Raw genomic sequence first — 19,744 nt, 5'->3', positions numbered from 1 at the left:
TCACACACTGCATGCATTCACACACTGCATTGTTCACACACTGCATACATTCACACACTGCATTGTTCACACACATGCATACATTCACACACTGCATTATTCACACACTGCATTATTCACACACTGCATGCATTCACACTGCATTGTTCACACACTGCATACATTCACACACTGCATTATTCACCTGCATGCATTCACACACTGCATGCATTCACACTGCATTGTTCACACCTGCATGCATTCACACACTGCATTGTTCACACTGCATGCATTCACACACTGCATTATTCACACTGCATGCATTCACACTGCATGCATTTCACTACATTGTTCACACACTGCATGCATTCACACTGCATTGTTCACACTGCATACATTCCACCATGCATTCACACTGCATTGTTCATTCACTGCATTGTTCACACTGCATTGTTCACACACTGCATTGTTCACACACTGCATACACTGCATTATTGCACACACATCCCATTCACACACTGCATTGTTCACACTGCATGCATTTACACTGCATGCATTCACACTGCATTGTTCACACTGCATACACACTGCATGCATTCACACACTGCATTGTTCACACTGCATGCATTCCACACTGCATTGTTCACACTGCATTGTGCACACACTACGTATTCACTGCATGCATTCATTCACACTGCATTGTTCCACACTGCATACATTCAGACATTGCATTATTTCACACCTGCATGCATTCAAGCACTGCATGCATTCACACACACATGTTCACACACTGCATGCATTCACACACATGCATTCACTGCATGCATTCACACACTGCATACATTCACACTGCATTATTCACACCGCATTGTTCACACACTGCATTCACACACTGCATTGTTCACACTGCATTCACACACTGCATTGTTCACACTGCATGCATTCACACACTGCATGCATTCACACTGCATTGTTCACACACACGTGCATGCATTCACACACTGCATTGTTCACACACTGCATACACACACTGCATGCATTCACACACTGCATACATTCACACACTGCATGCATTCACACACTGCATTGTTCACACACTGCATGCATTCACACACTGCATTGTTCACACACTGCATGCACACACTGCATTGTGCACACACTGCATACATTCACACACTGCATTGTTCACACACTGCATGCATTCACACACTGCATGCATTCACACACTGCATTGTTCACACACTGCATGCATTCACACACTGCATTGTTCACACACTGCATACATTCACACACTGCATGCATTCACACACTGCATGCATTCACACACTGCATTGTTCACACACTGCATGCATTCACACACTGCATTGTTCACACACTGCATTCATAACTGCTTCTATATAACTGCACCCAGCCTCCCCTGTTTGTAGAATTTGCATGGCTGCTTCCAGGCAGCTTCACCCCTTCTTCCCTGTTTGTGGGAGACAGGCTAGGCCTGGCAGGCAGAGGCTCACCATTTCCTTTGATGCTGTGAGTGGAAGGCCCTTGGGCACCAGCTCAATATGTCAGGTTATTATCATGTATCTATGCAGGCCGCTATTGTAGTTGGTGTTTCGGCTAGGGTGAGTCTATCAGAGCTCTCCAAGGAAAAATGGCCATGCCAATTTAGGGTCACGTTTTGAGTTAATTTCAGTGGTTGCCTGGGACCTCGTACCTCGTGACTGGCTGGCCTGAGTCCTTGTCATCAATAATTTGAGGGAATTTTCCTACCCAGAAGAGTTGTAAACACCAAAGCCAGTAAGACACTTTTAAACACTGATCTGGAAAAGTGTCATTTTTATTGCTCATAGGTGTGTGTGTGTATAGAAGGCATGACTAAATTTATGTCATTTCTCTCCTTAGCTACATATTGAAAATCACATTGACCTTAAACTCCTTGCAAACCCCGGAGATCTCTTGGTGAAATCAGACACATTGCACTCAGTTGAAGGGAGCCCTTGAGGTTTAATCTAAAGGAGGAGGTGTGCACAGTTGGGGCATGTTAGAGTCCTCCAGCCAACCGTTCGTTTGGGAGGAGACAGATGTCTGCCATTGAGTACTGTAAATTGTGGGTAGCAGTTCATTGTGAGAGATCTGGAGCAGGGCTAGAAAGAGGAATACAGTGAATGCATTCCTGCCATTTCTTTGCATCGTTCTAAAACCAGGTAGTCTTCGGCCCAACAGTCCCGTGGGCACGTTCCCCTGCGTGCTTCTAAGTGTTTTAGCAGTGAGTCCAGCTCCAATCCAGCTGTGGGACAGAAAGGCTGAGGCTGATGTCTCTCCGGGACATCTTAGGTGCACTGCAGAAGAGGGAGTGGTCAGAGACAGATGTGGCTGTGTTCCTCGCAAGTGGTGGCCTCGCCAGCCATAGACAGGTACAGCTTCCCATCAGGACATGCACAGATCTCATAGACTCCATTTGAGCTGCCAGAGGGACCCTGTGTCCCCTGCTTCAACTTGGCCAAACCCACAGTTTCAGCATCGAGCACCAGCTGTTTGGGAGAAAGTGAGACGTGAGGACGGAGGAACGAACCACACCAAGGGAAATTCATGTTCCCAGCACATTTCAAGAAAGGTAGTTTCCTCCCATGGAAAAGGAGCTGGGCTCCGAGCTGGGCGCCTGCCTGTACTTGCTTCCTATCAGAATGGCCTGCTTCTTTTAACTCGGAGTTCTATTCTTTGTGCAGGCTAGGCTGAGCACCGTTTCCAGTGTGGAGAGAGGCCGTGTTCTCCTTTACCTTTTAGCCGGAAAAGCTGACACATGCATGGTTTTACAATGAGTTCAGCAAACTAGATTGCTTTCCAGTTCTATTGCTTCATCTTTTATATTTAACAAAATGCCTTTTGAAGTTATTTGGCAACACTGACAGAACTATTATGCTAATTCACACATGTGATCCACGCTGAATTTACGTTAAACTGTCTCCTGCCCTTTAGGATAACATACAATCCATAGAAATGGGCTCATCTTTATTTTTACCTGTAGATCTCAGACTTTCTCCTGATTTAATTTGTGATTTTTTTTAAGTGAGACAATTGAATTCACCCGACTAGCTGTTAACTGTTTCTCTAAACTCTTAGAATTATTTGAAACCCTTCTGTCTTCTCTTAAGTACTGAATGGACTAGACCCGAAGACTAAAGCAGTCACCATGGGAACCACCGGGTTTAATTAGATAGGAATGTTAGCAAAGAGCCCTTGAGGAGGCAGGGGAACCATTCTGCCAAGGGTTTGAGAAAAGCCGCCTTCAGCAGATGGCCCCTTCCTCCCAAGACACACTGGTTAAAAGGAAATGGATACTTTGTAGGTTGGCATAATGTCTTTATTGTCCAATAGCTTAGCGCTCTCTTTCATCCCTCTAGCTCTCCATGAGAAATTCCCATCTCCTAATGAGCTGTCAGAGCATTGTGGCAGGACAGACGGCTTACTCTGTGTGGCCTTGCCTAGGCAGGGGCAGTCCAGTGGGCACCGTGCAGTGCCAGGGGATCTGTGAGTGCTTGTTTTCCCTGGTGGGCTGGTAAGTCGGCCTCCCTGCCTCTCCTGTTTCGTGGCTCATAGGTTAATTGTGTCCGCTCATTTCTTTTCCTCCACTGACAGCCCGCAGTGCTTTGCTCCTCACCATGTTAGGCAGGAGTCTGGATACCTGTCCTCCCCAGTTCAGCTCCTACTCCTGGGGAGTGGCAACTGGGATTGTAGGTCCCACTGTGGGCTGCATGCAAAAGTGCTGCACGATTTCACAGATGGAAATGTGGCCATTTAAAAACCGAAGCTTCAGGGGCTGGGGATTTAGCTCAGCGGTAGAGCGCTTACCTAGGAAGCACAAGGCCCTGGGTTCGGACCCCAGCACCAAAAAAAAGAACCAAAAAAAAAAAAACAAAAAAAACCGAAGCTTCCTGCAGTGTGTGATAATACCCGGCCTCAACAGTAAGATTACAAAACCTTTGATCTCATCTTTGACCTCACCAGCTCCGGATCTCATAAGTTCCTTCACTTTGTTTGTAGATGATGCTCGTGTCTTCCCTGTAAATCCCTGTCCTATGGATTCTGTCCGAATACTTGGAGTGACTTCTCATGACCTTTAGGACATGACATTGCATCCTAACTACATTTTCCTATTATGTTAAATGAACGTCAATTGAAAATGTTACACTAGTGTCTCAAGACCACAAGACATGTTTAAGCAAACATTTCCCCCATTTGTTTAATGAGGAGACGGGCACAGAGAGCCAGCAAACCTTCCCTATTTACATATATCTTTACAGCACAGCACTGATAAACCACAGGGGCTTCGCGATTTGCAACTTCCCTGGACCTGGAATGTCTGGGCTCCCACTGACTGACACCAAGCTTTCGACTCCTATTAATAAGGTTCTACAAATCAGGGTGTATCTGTTATACTACCTTTCTGGGTTCGAGTCCCACATAGGAACCTTACTGTAGTTGACCTTTCAAAAGCTTTCATTTTATTTTGCACTAAATTCTGTGCGAGCAAACACGGTGCTCTGGGCAACAACAGAGGACAGCTGTCATTTACAAGCAACCCCTGTGATGCCCACTCAGGGAAACACGGAGCCACTGGGAAATGGAAAAATTGATGCTGCCTTCGGTGCTTTCTCACAGGTGAGAATAAGGAGTGTCTTGGCAATGCGGATGCCACTGTAGGAGGGTGAGCCCACTAGGGAGGGAATATAACCTTCCATGGCCGCCTTCTCCACCGCACTGTCTGTACGATGCCTTTCATCATGGCTCACTACAAACCAGAGGTTAGCACACTGACGTCCTGGTGGGGGCAGCACTCGGCTGCCTCTCCCGAGTACGATGGCAGCTTCCTCAGAGAACTCACCACTCCATCACTACTCTGCAAGACGATGTCCATCTGAGAAAGGGCCTCCATTTTCCCAGCGCGAGCTTCAATGTGAACCCCCCTTGGGGCATCCATGCTGAGACTCCGAGTTGGGGATTCCAACCTGAAATGAGAAAAAAAAATATTTTTAAGGCACCTTTTCTTTTGGAACTTGAACCCGGGGGTGGGGGTGGGGGATGTACTTTGCAAAAGTCAACAAAATGGGGACTGGATAAATGGTTCAGCAGTTAAGAGCACAGGCTGCTCTTCCAGGGGACCCAGGTTCGATTTCTACCACCCACATGGTGGCTTTCAGTTCTCTGTATCTGAATTTCTAGGGGATCCAATGCCCTCTTCTGGCCTCGTGCCTGTGGTTCAGAGACAAACATGCAGGCAAAACACTCATACACATAAAATAAAAGTAAATCTAAAAAAAAAATTAACAAAACAGCCAGGTATGTCAGCATTTTGGAGGGTGAAGCAGGAGGATCATGAGTTTGAGGCCAACCTGGGCTACATAGGAAGACCCTGGTTTTTGGGGGTTTTGGGGGGTTTTTTGTTTTTGTTTTTTTTTTTTTTAAATAATAAGCCAACTGAGCATGTTGGTGAAATTAAATAAGTATTTCCAAGGATACAAAAAAGGAGAAAGATGTAAAAGCAACATTGAAGCAAAATGGAAGCTTGGGTGGAAAGGGCTTTCTACATTTTTATATTTGTAAAGAAATGTATTGATTTAAACTTGGTTAGAAGGTAATTTTCTTCATGCATATGAAAATACCCGGCACAATCACTAAATGTAGAGTCATGGGATGAAATTTGGGTGGAGAACAAGGAAAGGCCGGCTAGCCCAACAAAACAAGGAAAGGCCGGCTAACCCAACAAAGGAGAGAAAGACGAAAGAACCAGCACAGAAAATAAAACAGGGTGGCTGCAAGAAGAGTAAATATGGCTAAATTCACCCAGTAAGGGTAAATCTCAGACTTATGAATATTCGTGTGATGGCTGGTCTCAACCGGCAACCTGAGATCCAGTATGCGGGAGGTAGGACTCTGAGCATGCCTGTGGCATTGCCTTGATTAGGTTAATTGAGGGGCCGAGACCTAATCACTAGTCACACCCATTCCCTGGTATGGTGGTTTCAATATGCTTGGCCCAAGCAGTGTCCTTGTTGGAGTTGGTGTAGCCTTGTTGGAGTGGGTGTGGCCTTTTTGGAATTGGAGGAAGGGTGTCACGGTGGGTATGGGCTTTAAGGCTCAGATGCTCAAACTCCACCCAATGCAGGAGAGACCCTCCTCCTAGCTGCCCTGAGATCAGGATGTTGAACTCTCAGCTCCTCCACTACCAGGTCTGCCTGCACCAATGCCATGCTTCCTGCCATGATGATAAGGGACTGAACCTCTGAAACTGTAAGCCAGCCCTAGTTAAATGTTGTCCTTTATAAGAGTTGCCTTGGTCACGGTGTCTCTTCACAGCAATGGAAACCCTAAGATACCTGGGTTGGGTGCAAGGCTGTACAAAAAGGATTAAGTAAGTTGGGCATAGGCATTTGTCCTTATCCACATCCCAGTTGGGGGTAGGTGTAGTCAGACCAACTGCTTCAGGCATCTGTGGCCCTGACTTCCCAGACTATGAGCTTAAATCAACCTTTTTTTGATTTTTGTCAGGATAATTGATCACAGAAACAAGGAACTAAGACAGCACTCATAGAGAAATGCAAATTAAAATAACATCATGAAGACATATGATTCCCCCTTTTCATGGTGCCTTCGAGGTGACCCACTGTGTCAAGATGAGGCTGAATATCTCCTTCCCAGCCACCAGTAGTTGGAGACTAAAAGAGAGAGAAGAAACCAAAATCTTTTCAGTCTCTCTCTCAAGAAGTTGATGTTTGTCAATGTGTCTGAAAGCTGTTAAATAAAAAAGGTAAGAAGCCCAAGACTCGGTGTTTTGTTATTCTGCATATCATGCAACACAGACACCCACATATTGGGTGTCACTGGAAGTTGGTACAGAGGTTCCTGGAAGGAGAGCGACCACGTGACCCAGCTATAATACACCTCGGTATATACCCAAGGACCCTGCCAGCACACTCATGGACACTTGAACATTCTTGTTTACTGCTACATTGTTCGCAGGAGTCAAAATATGGAACCGTCCCAGATGCCCATCAACCGATGAAGAATGAAGAAAATGTGTTACACATTGACACAGTGGAGCTGTGAGGAATGTGATTATTCCATTGTAAAGAATGGAATTGTGGCATTGCTAGGAAGTGAACTAAAACTGGAGACCATCCTGTTAAGAGACATGTTGTCTCTTAGCACGTGACAGCAGAAGGGGGATGCTGGAAGAGGATGAGGAGGACAAACAAGGGAAGAGAGAGGAAAAGAGAAAAATGTTTTAGAGCATGTGCAATCATTCCATCTGTATGATATGAAACAGAAGGAAACTATTTCAGGAGGTAGCCACACTGGCAGAGAGGGAAAGAAGGGGACAAATAAAGGGCAAATATCAACAAAGCACATTGAGATAGATGCTAAAATGTCATAATTAAACTCATTATGTTTCCTTTTTATTGAAAATATATTGTTATATAATATATTCTGATTATGGTTCTCTCCCAAGTGTTCCAAGAATCCCCCCCACCTTCCTGCCATTGGAATCCACACCCCCCCTCTCACTCACTAGAAAAAAAATGACAACTAAAGAATAATAATAATAAAACAAAACAAACTGAATAGGACGAAACAGATCAAAAAGAGCTGAAAGGCCAGGAAGTACACACAGACACTGAGACGCCTTGACTTTCTCGGGATGATGGTCTGGAACCTAGAACTGGAAGCTAAATAAACCTTTTCCTCCTAAAGTTGCGTTCGTTGGGATATTTTTATCACAGAGACAGAAACAAAACTGAGTCAACAAGCCAACAATTTATCTTTAATTATGAGACATAGTTTTAAAAATGGTAACATTCACTTTAAAGTAAATCTCTAAAATTTCTATCTTATTTCAAGATGTTTTTAATGAATTATTTTTACGAGATATTGAATGATCTTATGACTTAAGAAAATATTCTTCATCCTCAGTGATATAATTTTTTAGTGTTGACCTTATTACCCTTTATAAAATTAATGAACATTATTTTAATTCAATAATCTTCACTATAGATTTTTGTTACAAATGCCTCTAGATGGATAAAATGTTGAAATAGTACTAAAAGGTTAGTCTGGCTAAGGAACTAGGATTATCCACATATAGTGAAGAATGCAGCCAGATGCGTTATCAGAATGTAGCACAAATGGCCTGTACCTCAATTTTGATAGAATCCCTGAGCCTGTCTAAAACTCCATGATCTATATTTACGCTCTGTATTTCTGTAGTGTTCTGGTGTTCCGAACATCCACCAGAATCGCCCACTAAACTCTGTGTACAACATTTTAGGACACTATTAGTGTGTAGAAACGTCTCTCTTCCATATTTACTAACTGGTGCCAAAGGGCCACAGCTCTATGGTCAGGTTACTACAACAATGACCCCATGTGATGGTTCCGATTCTCTGTTACCTTTTCCTCTCTGATAAAATACTTGTAAGAAGCAACTTAAAAGATGAAGGATCTGTTTTGGCTTGCGGTTTAGGGAGGTGCAGTCCATCATGATGGGGACAGCATGGCAGCAAGCACTCTATGACACTGGAAGCTTGAGGTGGTTTGCTTACATCTTGGTAGGTGAAGAATCAAAGGGTCCTTGGGTCAGAACCTGGTTAAAACTCACATAGCCCTAACCATTCCTTATAACCAAGACCCACCTCCCAAAGGTTTTATACCTTGCCCAAACAGTGCCACTAACTGGGGAGCCTGAACAGAGGCAGTGGGGACAAGAGAAGAGGAGCATGAAGCCACATCAAAGTTCAGATCCGACAGGGCTTTGGACTTGCCTTGGGTTCTAATAATCAATAACCAGTTAGTTATATGCAGGAATCCCTGAAAGTAAAGGTGAGCAACGCAGTAAGGGGTGAGGTGGGGACACTATGGGTACACCTCATTGTTTCCTATAAGAATGTTGGTTTATATTAGAAGTAAACTCTTACCTAAGGTCTTGAAATGGGTGCTCAGCTCTGACGAGGGGTGTCTCCACTGAGTGTTCAAAAAGAGCTCCTTCTGGCCCTAAAAGAAAACCCAGAGATGTGTCAGGAACAAAACTACAAGAAGTCACATCGGCCAAATTAACAGTCAGTCCAGCCAGGAAGGCTGAGCGTCCCTAATCCCAGAATCCAGAGTTTTTGAGAACTGGCTTAACCATCAAGGGTAAGTGGAAAGTACCAGCTCATATCCTATTGTTAGCTATTGTTGGAGACCAGAGTTCACATTTCAGATCTGCACACTGTAGCGCTTCGTTACCTACGTAACAAGCAATGCTGGCTGGAAAGCCATGCTGTGGTTGGAGCACAGCTACGTATCAACCATAAGGCAGCAGGGCAGACTATGGCCCTGGGCAGTCAGTGTGAGCCTTAAGACAGTCACATGTGACATACGCAGTGTGCAGGTAAGGATCCACACAAGGCAGCAGGGCAGACGGTGCTGAGTTCACTGTGCTGGGCTCAGAGGTTCCTCGGGGCAATGCTAGTCTACTGCTCAGGTTATATTTAGAGTATGTCTTACCTTGAGTACCGTGGACGCATGCACAGGTTTAAGCAGCCGTGTTTCATCTGTGTATTCTGGCTATGGTTTATGCAGTGGGTTATTTACCCACTAGGTTCTGCCAGGCCAAAGCTCAGCTCCTCCCTAGGTCTTACTCATCTCCAGACTCCGCAATTAATGCCTCCCTGTCCCAGGTTTAGGACACACTCTGGGTGGACCTCACCTCCAACCAGACCTCACCCTTGGTTTAGGCCACATCCCTGCCTGGGCCACGCCCTTGTACCAATTTCTGCCCTTCTTTGTTTTCTATTGTTTTTACCAAATACTGTGACCAAAAGCAACGTGGGAGGAAAAGGTTTATTTTAGTTTACAGTTCCAGGTCTTATCACTGATGCCGCCTAGGAAATATAGTCTCAAGTCCTATATCAAACTTTCTTGTTTATGATTTAGATGTAAAATACTCCCCTGGGGTTATGTGTTTCATTACTAGGTCTCTAGTAATGGTGAGGTTGTGAGGTTTAGGAGACTGGCCCAGCTGGAGGAGGTGGTTCGCTAGGGGCAGGCCTTGGAGTTCCTTGCTCTTCTTATTTCTGATCTGAACTCACTCTCTCTCTCTCTCTCTCTCTCTATCTCTCTCTCTCTCTCTCTCTCTCTCTCTCTCTCTCTCTCTCTCTCTCTCTCTCTCTCCTGAACCTCTGAGATGTGTAAAGCTTTGCTGAGACATCAGCTCCCTCAGCCGCGGAGCAAGCAGGTTCAGCCTCGTACCTTCTCTCCCACAAGGGACTGTCTCCCCTGAACTGTAAGCCACAAGACTTTCCCCTTGAGCTGCTCTGGCAGATGCTTTGTTATGGTGACAGGGAAAGCAATGGAGACACTACTGAGACAGAGATTCCATTGACAAGTACGACAATACAGACAGCAAGCCCCTGAGGTGGCCCTGATGTGTGCAGGTCACTTACACTGCAACCACCCATCAGCTTCTGCATCTGTTTCACTTACAATGCTATAACCCGACAGAAGCCCTGGGCTAGGGAGTGGCTCATTCTCTCTAAAGGATGGCTGGGTGTGATGGAACCCATGTTTCTGGTTATACCTTCTCTGCATTTTAATATCAATGCCTGCAGTGCAGTGACACTTTCCCAACGGCAAGAGCAGATTGGTCATACCAACACACTCTGACACATCAGGAGACAGACCTACTGACAACTTACATGCAGCTAGTACAGAAATGGCAGCTAGGTCAGAAAAGCCAATGTTTCCTACAGGTGGCCCTCAGCTTAGAACAGTGCTACACTCAATACCCATGTCATAACCTGATAATATCCCAAGTGGAAGATACATTGAATCTACCCAACATAACCACGACGCCATCTCAGCAGCATAGCTCCCGTGTACTGAGTGGTTCATTCATGTGAGATCCACGGGCTGACTAGCAGGTGTAGCCTTGTCCTCTGTAGTGGTCCAGCTATAAGGATGGGACCTTCTAGTGCTAGTGCAGGAAAATATCCCCATTAAAACTTCCAGTTACCGTCTACTAACTTTCCGTGTGTCATGTCTCCATCACTACAAGGTAGACAAGTTGGACCATCACAAGTCAGAGACTTGTGCAAGTCCCAGCAACCACACGGTAGCTTACAACCATCTGTAATGGGATCTGATGTGTAGTTTGGGCCAATGGATTCATGTCAGATGCTTAGCTGCTGGCTCTTTTACTTAGAAAGCAGTAATTGTGCCTGTGTGTGAGCACGTGTGTGAGTGTGTGTGTGTGTGTGTGTGTGTATGTGTGTATGAGTGTGTGTATGTGCAAGTGTGTGTGTATGTATGAGTGTGTGAGTGTGTATGTGTGTGTGTGTGTGTGTGTGTGTGTGTGTGTGTGTGTGTATTCACATCTCGCCATGCAGCCCAAGTTTGAAATTCATGACCTTCTGCCCCTGTCATCTGAGTGTTGGGACTACAGGCACATGTCCCCTCTTGACCCCTGCTTTACTTTATTATCATTGGCTTCTTTCCTAGAATATTTTAGAAAAAAAAGGAAGCCAGGACACTGCTTCCGAGACGTAGGCTACATTAGGTCATCACTTTACATGTGTTTGAGAATGATGCATATGTTATGTAAATTGTATATCAGGGTCTACTTCCTGGTAACACCGAATGAGGGAGTAGTGCTATTGAAGACTTTCTTATCTGTGCAGAAAAATTCAGAACGTGACTTACTCACACGCACCAGCTTGCACCTCTAGTCTCCCAGAGGCATAGCAAGTGAGTTTACAACAGATTCTGAAAATGGTTTTCATAGATTTTTTTTCTGCTGAAGGCGAGCCCGGTGAGCACTGGATTCCACTTTTAACTCAGCCAGAGGAAAGGCTGCTGTGTAGACACATGGGGGAGTCAAGTACCTGCCACAGTGGGGAAAATGCCAGACTGTACAGAGAAACGTGTAAGCCCTTGGCTACAGCGACTGGAAAGAGATAAAAGGGAAAGAAGGTGGGCCAAGCTCTGAGGAAGACCCCGTCCTTCAGATACAAACAATGTCAGAAGAAATGCAGGAAGAGCCGTCACGGCCGCTGCCTCTCCTTAGCCGGGTGCAGAGCAGAGCTAGGAACCCTCAGCCGCAGCTAGCCCGCTCCACGTACCTGTTACCCGCAGTCTGCCGGTGCCGACCACGACGCCCTGCTCCTCGGCGGTGAACAGCGGCTTGCCATCCTCAGAACTGATCTGTAAGTGCTGGCTCTGGACCTCTACCATCTGGGCACCTTAACGACCAGTTGACAAAAAAGTTAGGAAAATGTAGGGTAACTCCTCCGAGCAGGCTCACTGCTTCGTTCACGCAAGAACGATAGACTGCCAGTGTGTCATCCGCTCATCTCCATGAAAGGCACACTGGGTAAAATGGAAAGTGGCCACACAGCCATCTCTCCAGCTCCCTTTCATCCTGGGGACATTTTGTGGCCGTGGTAAGAATCCTTGAATAACGGTACACAAGTGGTTTCCTGGCCCATGTTACTCATCCTAACATTGTAACATGGGCATTTCAGTTTCGGACCTCTCAGAACAGCACTGAGTTTCCCCCACCCGCGGCTCCGGTCCATAAGGTGGGTTTCCGGAGCCCTTCCTGGGTTAGACCTCAGTAAGCGTTAACGATGGTGGTCCTTTACGAGGGTGCTAGCCACCTCTTGGCAAGTTCTTGCTTCTTCATGGAGGAGTGAGGCATCTCCACAGACCCACTTAGACGTCCCACTCTGCCCCCACAGTGGAACTTTCATCCATCTCTGCCAATTTCTCAACTTCTAGAAATTCTCCTCTTTGATGCAATGCTTAGCCCCGCCCCCTTCTCCATGTTTGACACTCTTCCTTCTACAAAGGCCTCGGAAGTTTTCTGTGCCCTCTGGGGTTTGGTTTTTAGAAGAGCAAGTTCCAAGTTCTAGCAGGGGCTGTCACATGCTGGTGTTTTCCCATGGGCCACTCTCAGAAATTGTTTGTTATCTGTCTTGTTGCTACAACAAGACACCCAACAGAAGCAGGAAAGGTTTATTCCGGCATCCGCTTCTAGAGGTTGTAGCAGGAACTGGTATGGGGGAGAGCAAGAGACAATGGTCACTGCATTAGCAGGCAGGATGTAGAGTAAACGGAAGGAGGGGCTTGGCTGTAAAACCCCAAGTCCATCCACAGTGACCCACTCTCTTCAATGAGCCCTCACTTCCTAATGGTTCCACAACCTTCAAAAACAGGGTCACTAACTGGAGACCAAGGGTTAAAACACATCAGTCTAAGGAGGACACTTCCATTCAAACCACAACACAGCGATCTGTGATCCCAGTCACACCTTTTCATATTGCTGACTCCCTCTGTCATGACTCCCCATGGCTTGTCCCCGCCCTGTCCCCATAAAACTGACAGGGCTTTCCCCTCCTTTTCCCAGGCTGCTCTCTGTCCTCTAACCCATAAGAGGGTTTGAGTCCCCCCAAAACTGTCTTTCCACCCATGGAGTGGTCTAGTTTGGTGTTTTCACTGATAACTGTTAGCAGCTGAGATATTTTCTAGGAGGAAGGATTTTCCACACCAAAGGGGATAGGAACCCCACTAGAAGACCAATGAGGCAACTAACCTGGAATTTTGGGGTCTCTCAGAGTCTTAACCACCAACCAATGAACACACACAGGCTGGACCTAGACCTCCCTGATCATATGTAACAGATGTGCAACTTGACCTTCATGTGGGTCCTGAACAACTAGAATGGGGCAGAGGCTATCCCAAAAGCTGTTGCCTGTATGTGGGGTATGTTCTACTATCTGGACTGCTTTGATGGACTCATTTTTTAAAGGTTTATTTATTATATATAAGTACACTGTAGCTGTCTTCAGATACACCAGAAGACAGCATCAGATCCCATTATAGATGGTTGTGAGCCACCATGTGGTTGCTGGGATTTGAACTCAGGACCTCTGGAAGAGCAGTCAGTGCTCTTAACCACTGAGCCATCTCTCCAGCCAGCCTTGATGGACTCATTGGGAGAAGAAGTGCCTGACCTCAAACAGACTAAAGTGCCAGGGTGTCAGGGGATGGGCGCTCCCACCCGCTCAGAGGAGAAAGGTTGGAGCTGTGGGAGGATTGTGGGAGGGAATGGCTGGGAGGGGCACAGTGAGCGGGACGTAGTGAAAAGAAAGATATTAAATTAAATTAAAAAGAAAACACTTTCAGTGAGAAACTTTTTCTTTAAACCTGTGCAGCTCCTGACTTGTTCTTGGAGGCAGGAATGGGAATCACATGTGTGGCTAATGACAGTGCCACCATTGTGGGACACAGATGGGAGGAGGGCCAGGGCAGATGCGGCTGCAGAAAGGGGCTAGCCTGGGTCCGTCCTCGTGGACTGTTCTTCCGGCTCCCCGAATGTGAAAAGATTCCCCTTCCATCTATAAATACAGAAACTACTGTGTTATGGCTGGAGATTGTTCAGTGAGCAAAGCTTATGCCCTGCAAGTGTAAGGACCGGAGACCCGCACACCCGTGTCAGTGCTGCTGGGCGTGGCAGTCCACACACGGTCTCAGCAGCAGAGATGAGGAATCCTGAAGCTGCATAGCTGGGTAGGCCTGAGCTCTAGGCTCAAGCGAGAGGCCCTGCCTCCATGTTTAAGGTGGAAGGCGATAGAAGGCACCCGATGTCAACCTGTGGCTTTACACGTAGTGTGCACAAACGACATCAATACATGTGTCCTCCAACACACATGTGGGAACACATCCACACATGCATGCACAGCCCACACACATACAGATGCAAGTTTTCCCCCTTGTGGGAAGGGAATGAATGTGAACAAAATACATTATATACTCTTCTCCAAGAACTAATCCTTTAAAACATGTAATTAAATTTTTGCCGTATATGTCTTCATTTCTGTATTAATACATAAGATTGTTTTCCATTAAATGTTTCTCATAGATGATAAAAAGAAAAAGAAAAAAGTTCCCTTTCTGAACATCCAGTTTCCAACCTGTACAGCACAGGTATTTTATCAACATCCAGACACCCTGATCACATTAAAAATAAATAAACAAGAATAAGCAAATAAGTAAGCAATTTTAAGGGTCTGGAAAGATTCCCCTGCCCCTTATGTGTTATTAAATATTTCCCATGTGTTGTTATTTGACCACATATGGAGTCCAGGACAGACACATTCAACAAATGCTCACCGAGTGAATGAGAAAAATGAGCAATGCCCCTCAAACATCTAAAGCCTGCAGCTGATTGAGGAATTAACGAATGACCTAAGAGGACTGCAGTGGGCACCTAGAGTTTGCCTACTTGGAGACCAATGCCTGCTTCTGAAAACCACAGCCAAGTGGATGAGAACTGGGCAAGAGCTGGATGCCCTGTAAGTTGCAGTCACTGTGCCCTGCAGGGCAAGGACCAAGATGGGGTAGGGGGGCAGAGGGCAGAGGGCAGAGGGGAAGGGGGGAGAAGCCGAGAAAGAGGGGGGAAGAGATCAGAAGGAATAGAGAGAGTGTGGATACGCCTCTGGCTCTGGGCCAAGGCCTCTGTTCCTTGGGCCTAGCTAACTTGGTCACTGGCAGATATATAGTCTTTTGAATATAATACCCTTATTTCTACTGCTAACCTTCATAGCCTCTATTGCCTGGAACTGAAATTGTTTTGATGAAAATATCAGGTGCTGGGGAGGTTCTCACTGGGTAAACTGTTTGCCGTGCACTCAATGAGGACCCAAATCTCCAGCTAGCACCAATGTAAAAGCTGGGTGCGGCAAGTCATGCATATAACCCCAATTCTGAAGGTATGGAGATGGGGGAGAGGGTGTCCCAGAGCTCACTAGTCAGCCAGTCTAACCAAATGAGTGAGCTCCAGGTTCAGTGAGAGGCCTTGTCCTCAACTGAGGAAGACAGCAGCAGTCAGCCTCCTGCCTCCACACTCACGGGCACACGCGCACACACACACACACACACACACACACACACACTCACACACACTCACACACACACACACACACTCACACACACACACACACTCTCACACACGCACACACACACTCACACACACACACACACACACACACACACACATGCATGCATGCACACACACAGACACACACTCACACACACTCACACTCTCACACACACTCTCACACATGCACGTACTATCTTACACACACATGCATGCACACATACAGACACACACATACACACACTGACACACACACACATGCACACATGCACACTCTTTCTCTTACACACACATGCATGCATGCACACACACAGACACACACATACACCTCTGCCTCTTGGTTCTAACTGTTCTCTATGAACAGCATGAAAGCTAGAAGGCTCGTGTTTTATTATTTCTAAATAAACTTGCAATTCTTTAGAGGAAATCTCCGTCTGCTCAGCACCGTCTGTGGACCTGGATCAAGTGAGCTGCTGTGAGGATGGTGGACTCACCCACTTTCACCCTGCCTGTGACCTCCCCTTCTGAGTTGCGAGCATTGACTGTCACGTTCTGAGTTGACTGCAGAAGCAGAGATGAGTCCTGGAAAGGGTTTACAAAATTAACAAAATATAATATTTATATTTGCATATAATTTGCATATATTTGCATATTTGCACTTTCTATATCATTACACACACACTCACACGCACACACACACACACACACACCCCACTGGGATCCTAACATTTGCATTAAAAACTTTTTTTTAAAAAAAACTCAGACTTACATTATTTTCAGTGTATATGTATATATTAATTTTTGAAAATAGGTTATAACAATCCTTTGAGTTTGAAAACACTGCTCCTAGCATGTTAGTTAGTTCTCAAGGCAAACAGGCTCTAATGAGCACTGTGTCTTTGCCAAGCCAGTCATAGTGTTTGTTGTCAGCGTTCTTTATGTTGAGACATTTGAGGAGATAGACCAGAGAACAGTTAGATAGTCTCCAAGAAATACCACAATGCCTACGGTCGAAGGGCAAAGGTTTCTCGAAAGAGAAACAAAAGGCCTGGCCCAGCAAGACAAGTACCACAGGAGCCCTCAACCATGTGGTCTGAAGAAGATGGTGGCTTAGGAGGTGGGGAGGGTGGAGGAGGCTCATCGGTGGGTGTGAGTGATAGTTCACAGGAACCAGATGCTGAGCGGGTGCTATGGAGCAACAGATAACATCATGACATAGTTCACGTTGTAACAGTGATGCACATTTCAAAAAGCTAGAAGACATCACTTTTAATGTTGCCACAATAAAGACAGGATAAATTTTGGTGGAAATACGTTTGACCTAGTTCCAACATTACCCAACTTATCTATGTGTTGAAAACATCCCAAGGTACTCTTTAAAATGTAAGTTTGGGGAAGGTAAGATGTCTTGTTAGATAAAAAGCTTCTTGTGCAGGACTGACCACCTGACTTCCATCCCAGCATCATGGAGGCAGAGCGACAACTTCCAAAAGTTGTCTCCTGTTAACACACACACACACACACACACACACACACACACACACAAATAGTAAATAAAGTGTTGGAGATATATGTAATGTGTGTTTCCTGGTGCTTCATGAGTGTGTCCTTGAGAGTAGAGACACCATGACTGTGCGAACTCAGATCCTCATGCTCATGAGGTAGGCACGTTACCAACTGAGCCATCTCCCCAGCCCCACACGCTGCTTTGGAGAGCGCTACAAAGCCAGCGTTAGAGGCCAGAGCATGAAGACGTTCTTTCAGCTCAGCACCATAGATTGATATTGAAAGGCAAACTCTTCAGATTGATGAGGGAGCACATCCTCTAGAATTTTATAGAAAACCACTCCCCGGAAACGCGTAACTTCTGCACTGGATGCCCCAGGTTCCTGAGGGGCAGATCTGCTCTGCACACATTAGTGTTGGGACAAACTGCTACGCACAGCTAAGTTATGTTCATTGCTCCTGTACTTTATGTCCTGGCTGACACCGATGTCACATTGTGAGTCCTTAATATGTGGTTGGGTTTCTGACTTACTTTCTAATTGTATCCCCTGTTCTTCTTAAAGCATTCTGAAAATGGCAACCTGATAAAAACACAACTGAAGTTGTTCATTCTAGAAGGTCCCATCTGCTATGATCTATTTACCTGACTTTAATCACCAGGCCCTCAGGGATCAATCCACATGAGTTGGGAAAGTGGGGAGAATGAGCTCTCATATTTTAATTTATTCAGACCTGACTTTCTAACAAAAACTTGTGCTAATTTCCCTTGTCCTTATGCAGCAGTGCTCTGAACATCTCCAAGGATGTACTTCATTTCCTACCATGTACCAAGTCGTACACCATTTCCTACCATGGTTACTGTAAGTGCACTGCAGCAAAACGCTCAGATCTGATTTACCCATGAATCAGCCACAGTTACAGAAGGTCTGCACCCTGGATAAGACTTCCCCTAAGTTCTGCCTGCCCTAGAGCCTCCCCTTTGTGTCAATGCTGACTGTGATTCTTGGAGGACTCTAATAGACCAGTGCATGGCAAACATGACTCTCGCAGGCCTTGCCCTTCCCCCACTCCCTCTGCCTTGCTAAACCCTTAGGCTACATTCCTAAAGCTAGCCACCAAGGTCTGGTTCCTTATTTGGCCTCTTCCTCCCCCTGAGGCTGACCACCAGGTTCTAACTATCTGAAGCATTGGAATCCAACAATCAAAAGATCCCTTTGGCTCACCTAATTCACATGCCCAATCAAAACAAACCAACTCATCCTAACAGGGTGAGGGGTGAGGGTGGTGTCTCCTTTTCCCATCATAAACTGCCATTTGCCCGTGGGCCATGTCTGTCTTCTTTCTGTCTAGAGTTAGTCCTTCATCCCTCCAGGTCAAATATCCCGTCCCCTCTCTGTTTTTCCTCTTCCCTTCTTCTTTGACCTCTATCTCCTGTCTGTGTATCTTGCTCCCTGTCCTCTGTCCTTCTAGGGCAAGTACATTTCCTTTGGCTGAGAACTTGGTCCTAGGGGGCCTTGTGCTAATACGGGTTCTTACAACTCTCACCCTGCAGCCGGTAGGACACCCTGGTGTCGCTCTGACAGATCTTTAGGAGCAGCTCTGTGACCTTTCTTTAGTTCCAGGGAGGCTTTTCAAGTTCATGCTGATTTCCTAGCGACTGGTGTGGACCTGCTTATGTCAAGTCTCGGGCTCACAGACCTCTAAGTCGCACAACAGATGCACAATGTCTGTCTGTCTGTCTGACTGGAGTTTCTCCCGAGACCCTCAGAGAGCCCCGAGTGCCACAAACCAAGGTTATTTGGCTGCTTGCACCAGTGAGGAATTGTTGTGAGTAAGGATCTTTTAATCTTAAATCAAGTTATTTTTAGGCTAAATTGCTGAAGCTACTAACCTCAGAGCAGAAGCATTTAAGAACAAAATCTTTACAGCACGTGTTCTGTGAAGTCTACTGTCCAATAGCACAGCATTAGACAGAACAAACCATGAATGTGTGTACACAACTACTCGCTAAAACTCCCCTCTGGAAACCAGAATTGCTGTGCTTAACTAATTCTTCACAGATTGAGACACAATCTTCTTACCACTCTGGAGCGTATTTCTTTGGCGTACAGCGGAAATAAAAACTCCGACTCCCCTTCCAGCCGAAGTCCATCTGCCGTAACATGCAGGTGACCCATTCCTAGCTGGTAAGGAAAAGCGTCATAAGTTTCCATTGTTTTATTTTTCGCTTCTTTACAATTAGCTAAAATCACACGGGCATCTCATACACTCATTCTGTGTTTCTGTATTTCT

The 19,744-nt window shown here is 45.9% G+C and overlaps 1 protein-coding gene across 1 annotated transcript in view; it reads right to left on the bottom strand.

The window, feature by feature from the left end:
- Positions 1-1,795: 1,795 nt before the first annotated feature.
- The window catches only part of Sgcg (sarcoglycan gamma), a 29,538-nt gene continuing 11,589 nt past the window's right edge, over positions 1,796-19,744 (bottom strand). The window contains exons 2-7 of the mRNA XM_032917677.1: positions 19,534-19,635; positions 16,441-16,528; positions 12,129-12,248; positions 8,946-9,021; positions 4,859-4,982; positions 1,796-2,507 (exon numbers count right to left, since the gene is read on the bottom strand). Coding sequence (XP_032773568.1) covers positions 2,334-2,507; positions 4,859-4,982; positions 8,946-9,021; positions 12,129-12,248; positions 16,441-16,528; positions 19,534-19,635 — 684 coding nt within the window. The 3' untranslated portion in view covers positions 1,796-2,333. The remainder of the gene's footprint in view (positions 2,508-4,858; positions 4,983-8,945; positions 9,022-12,128; positions 12,249-16,440; positions 16,529-19,533; positions 19,636-19,744) is intronic.

The sequence above is a fragment of the Rattus rattus genome, chromosome 12 (genome assembly GCF_011064425.1).
Source record: "Rattus rattus isolate New Zealand chromosome 12, Rrattus_CSIRO_v1, whole genome shotgun sequence".
NCBI lineage: Eukaryota > Metazoa > Chordata > Mammalia > Rodentia > Muridae > Rattus > Rattus rattus.
The sequence above is the reverse complement of the archived record's forward strand: the minus strand, read 5'-3'. Positions and strand labels throughout refer to the sequence as shown.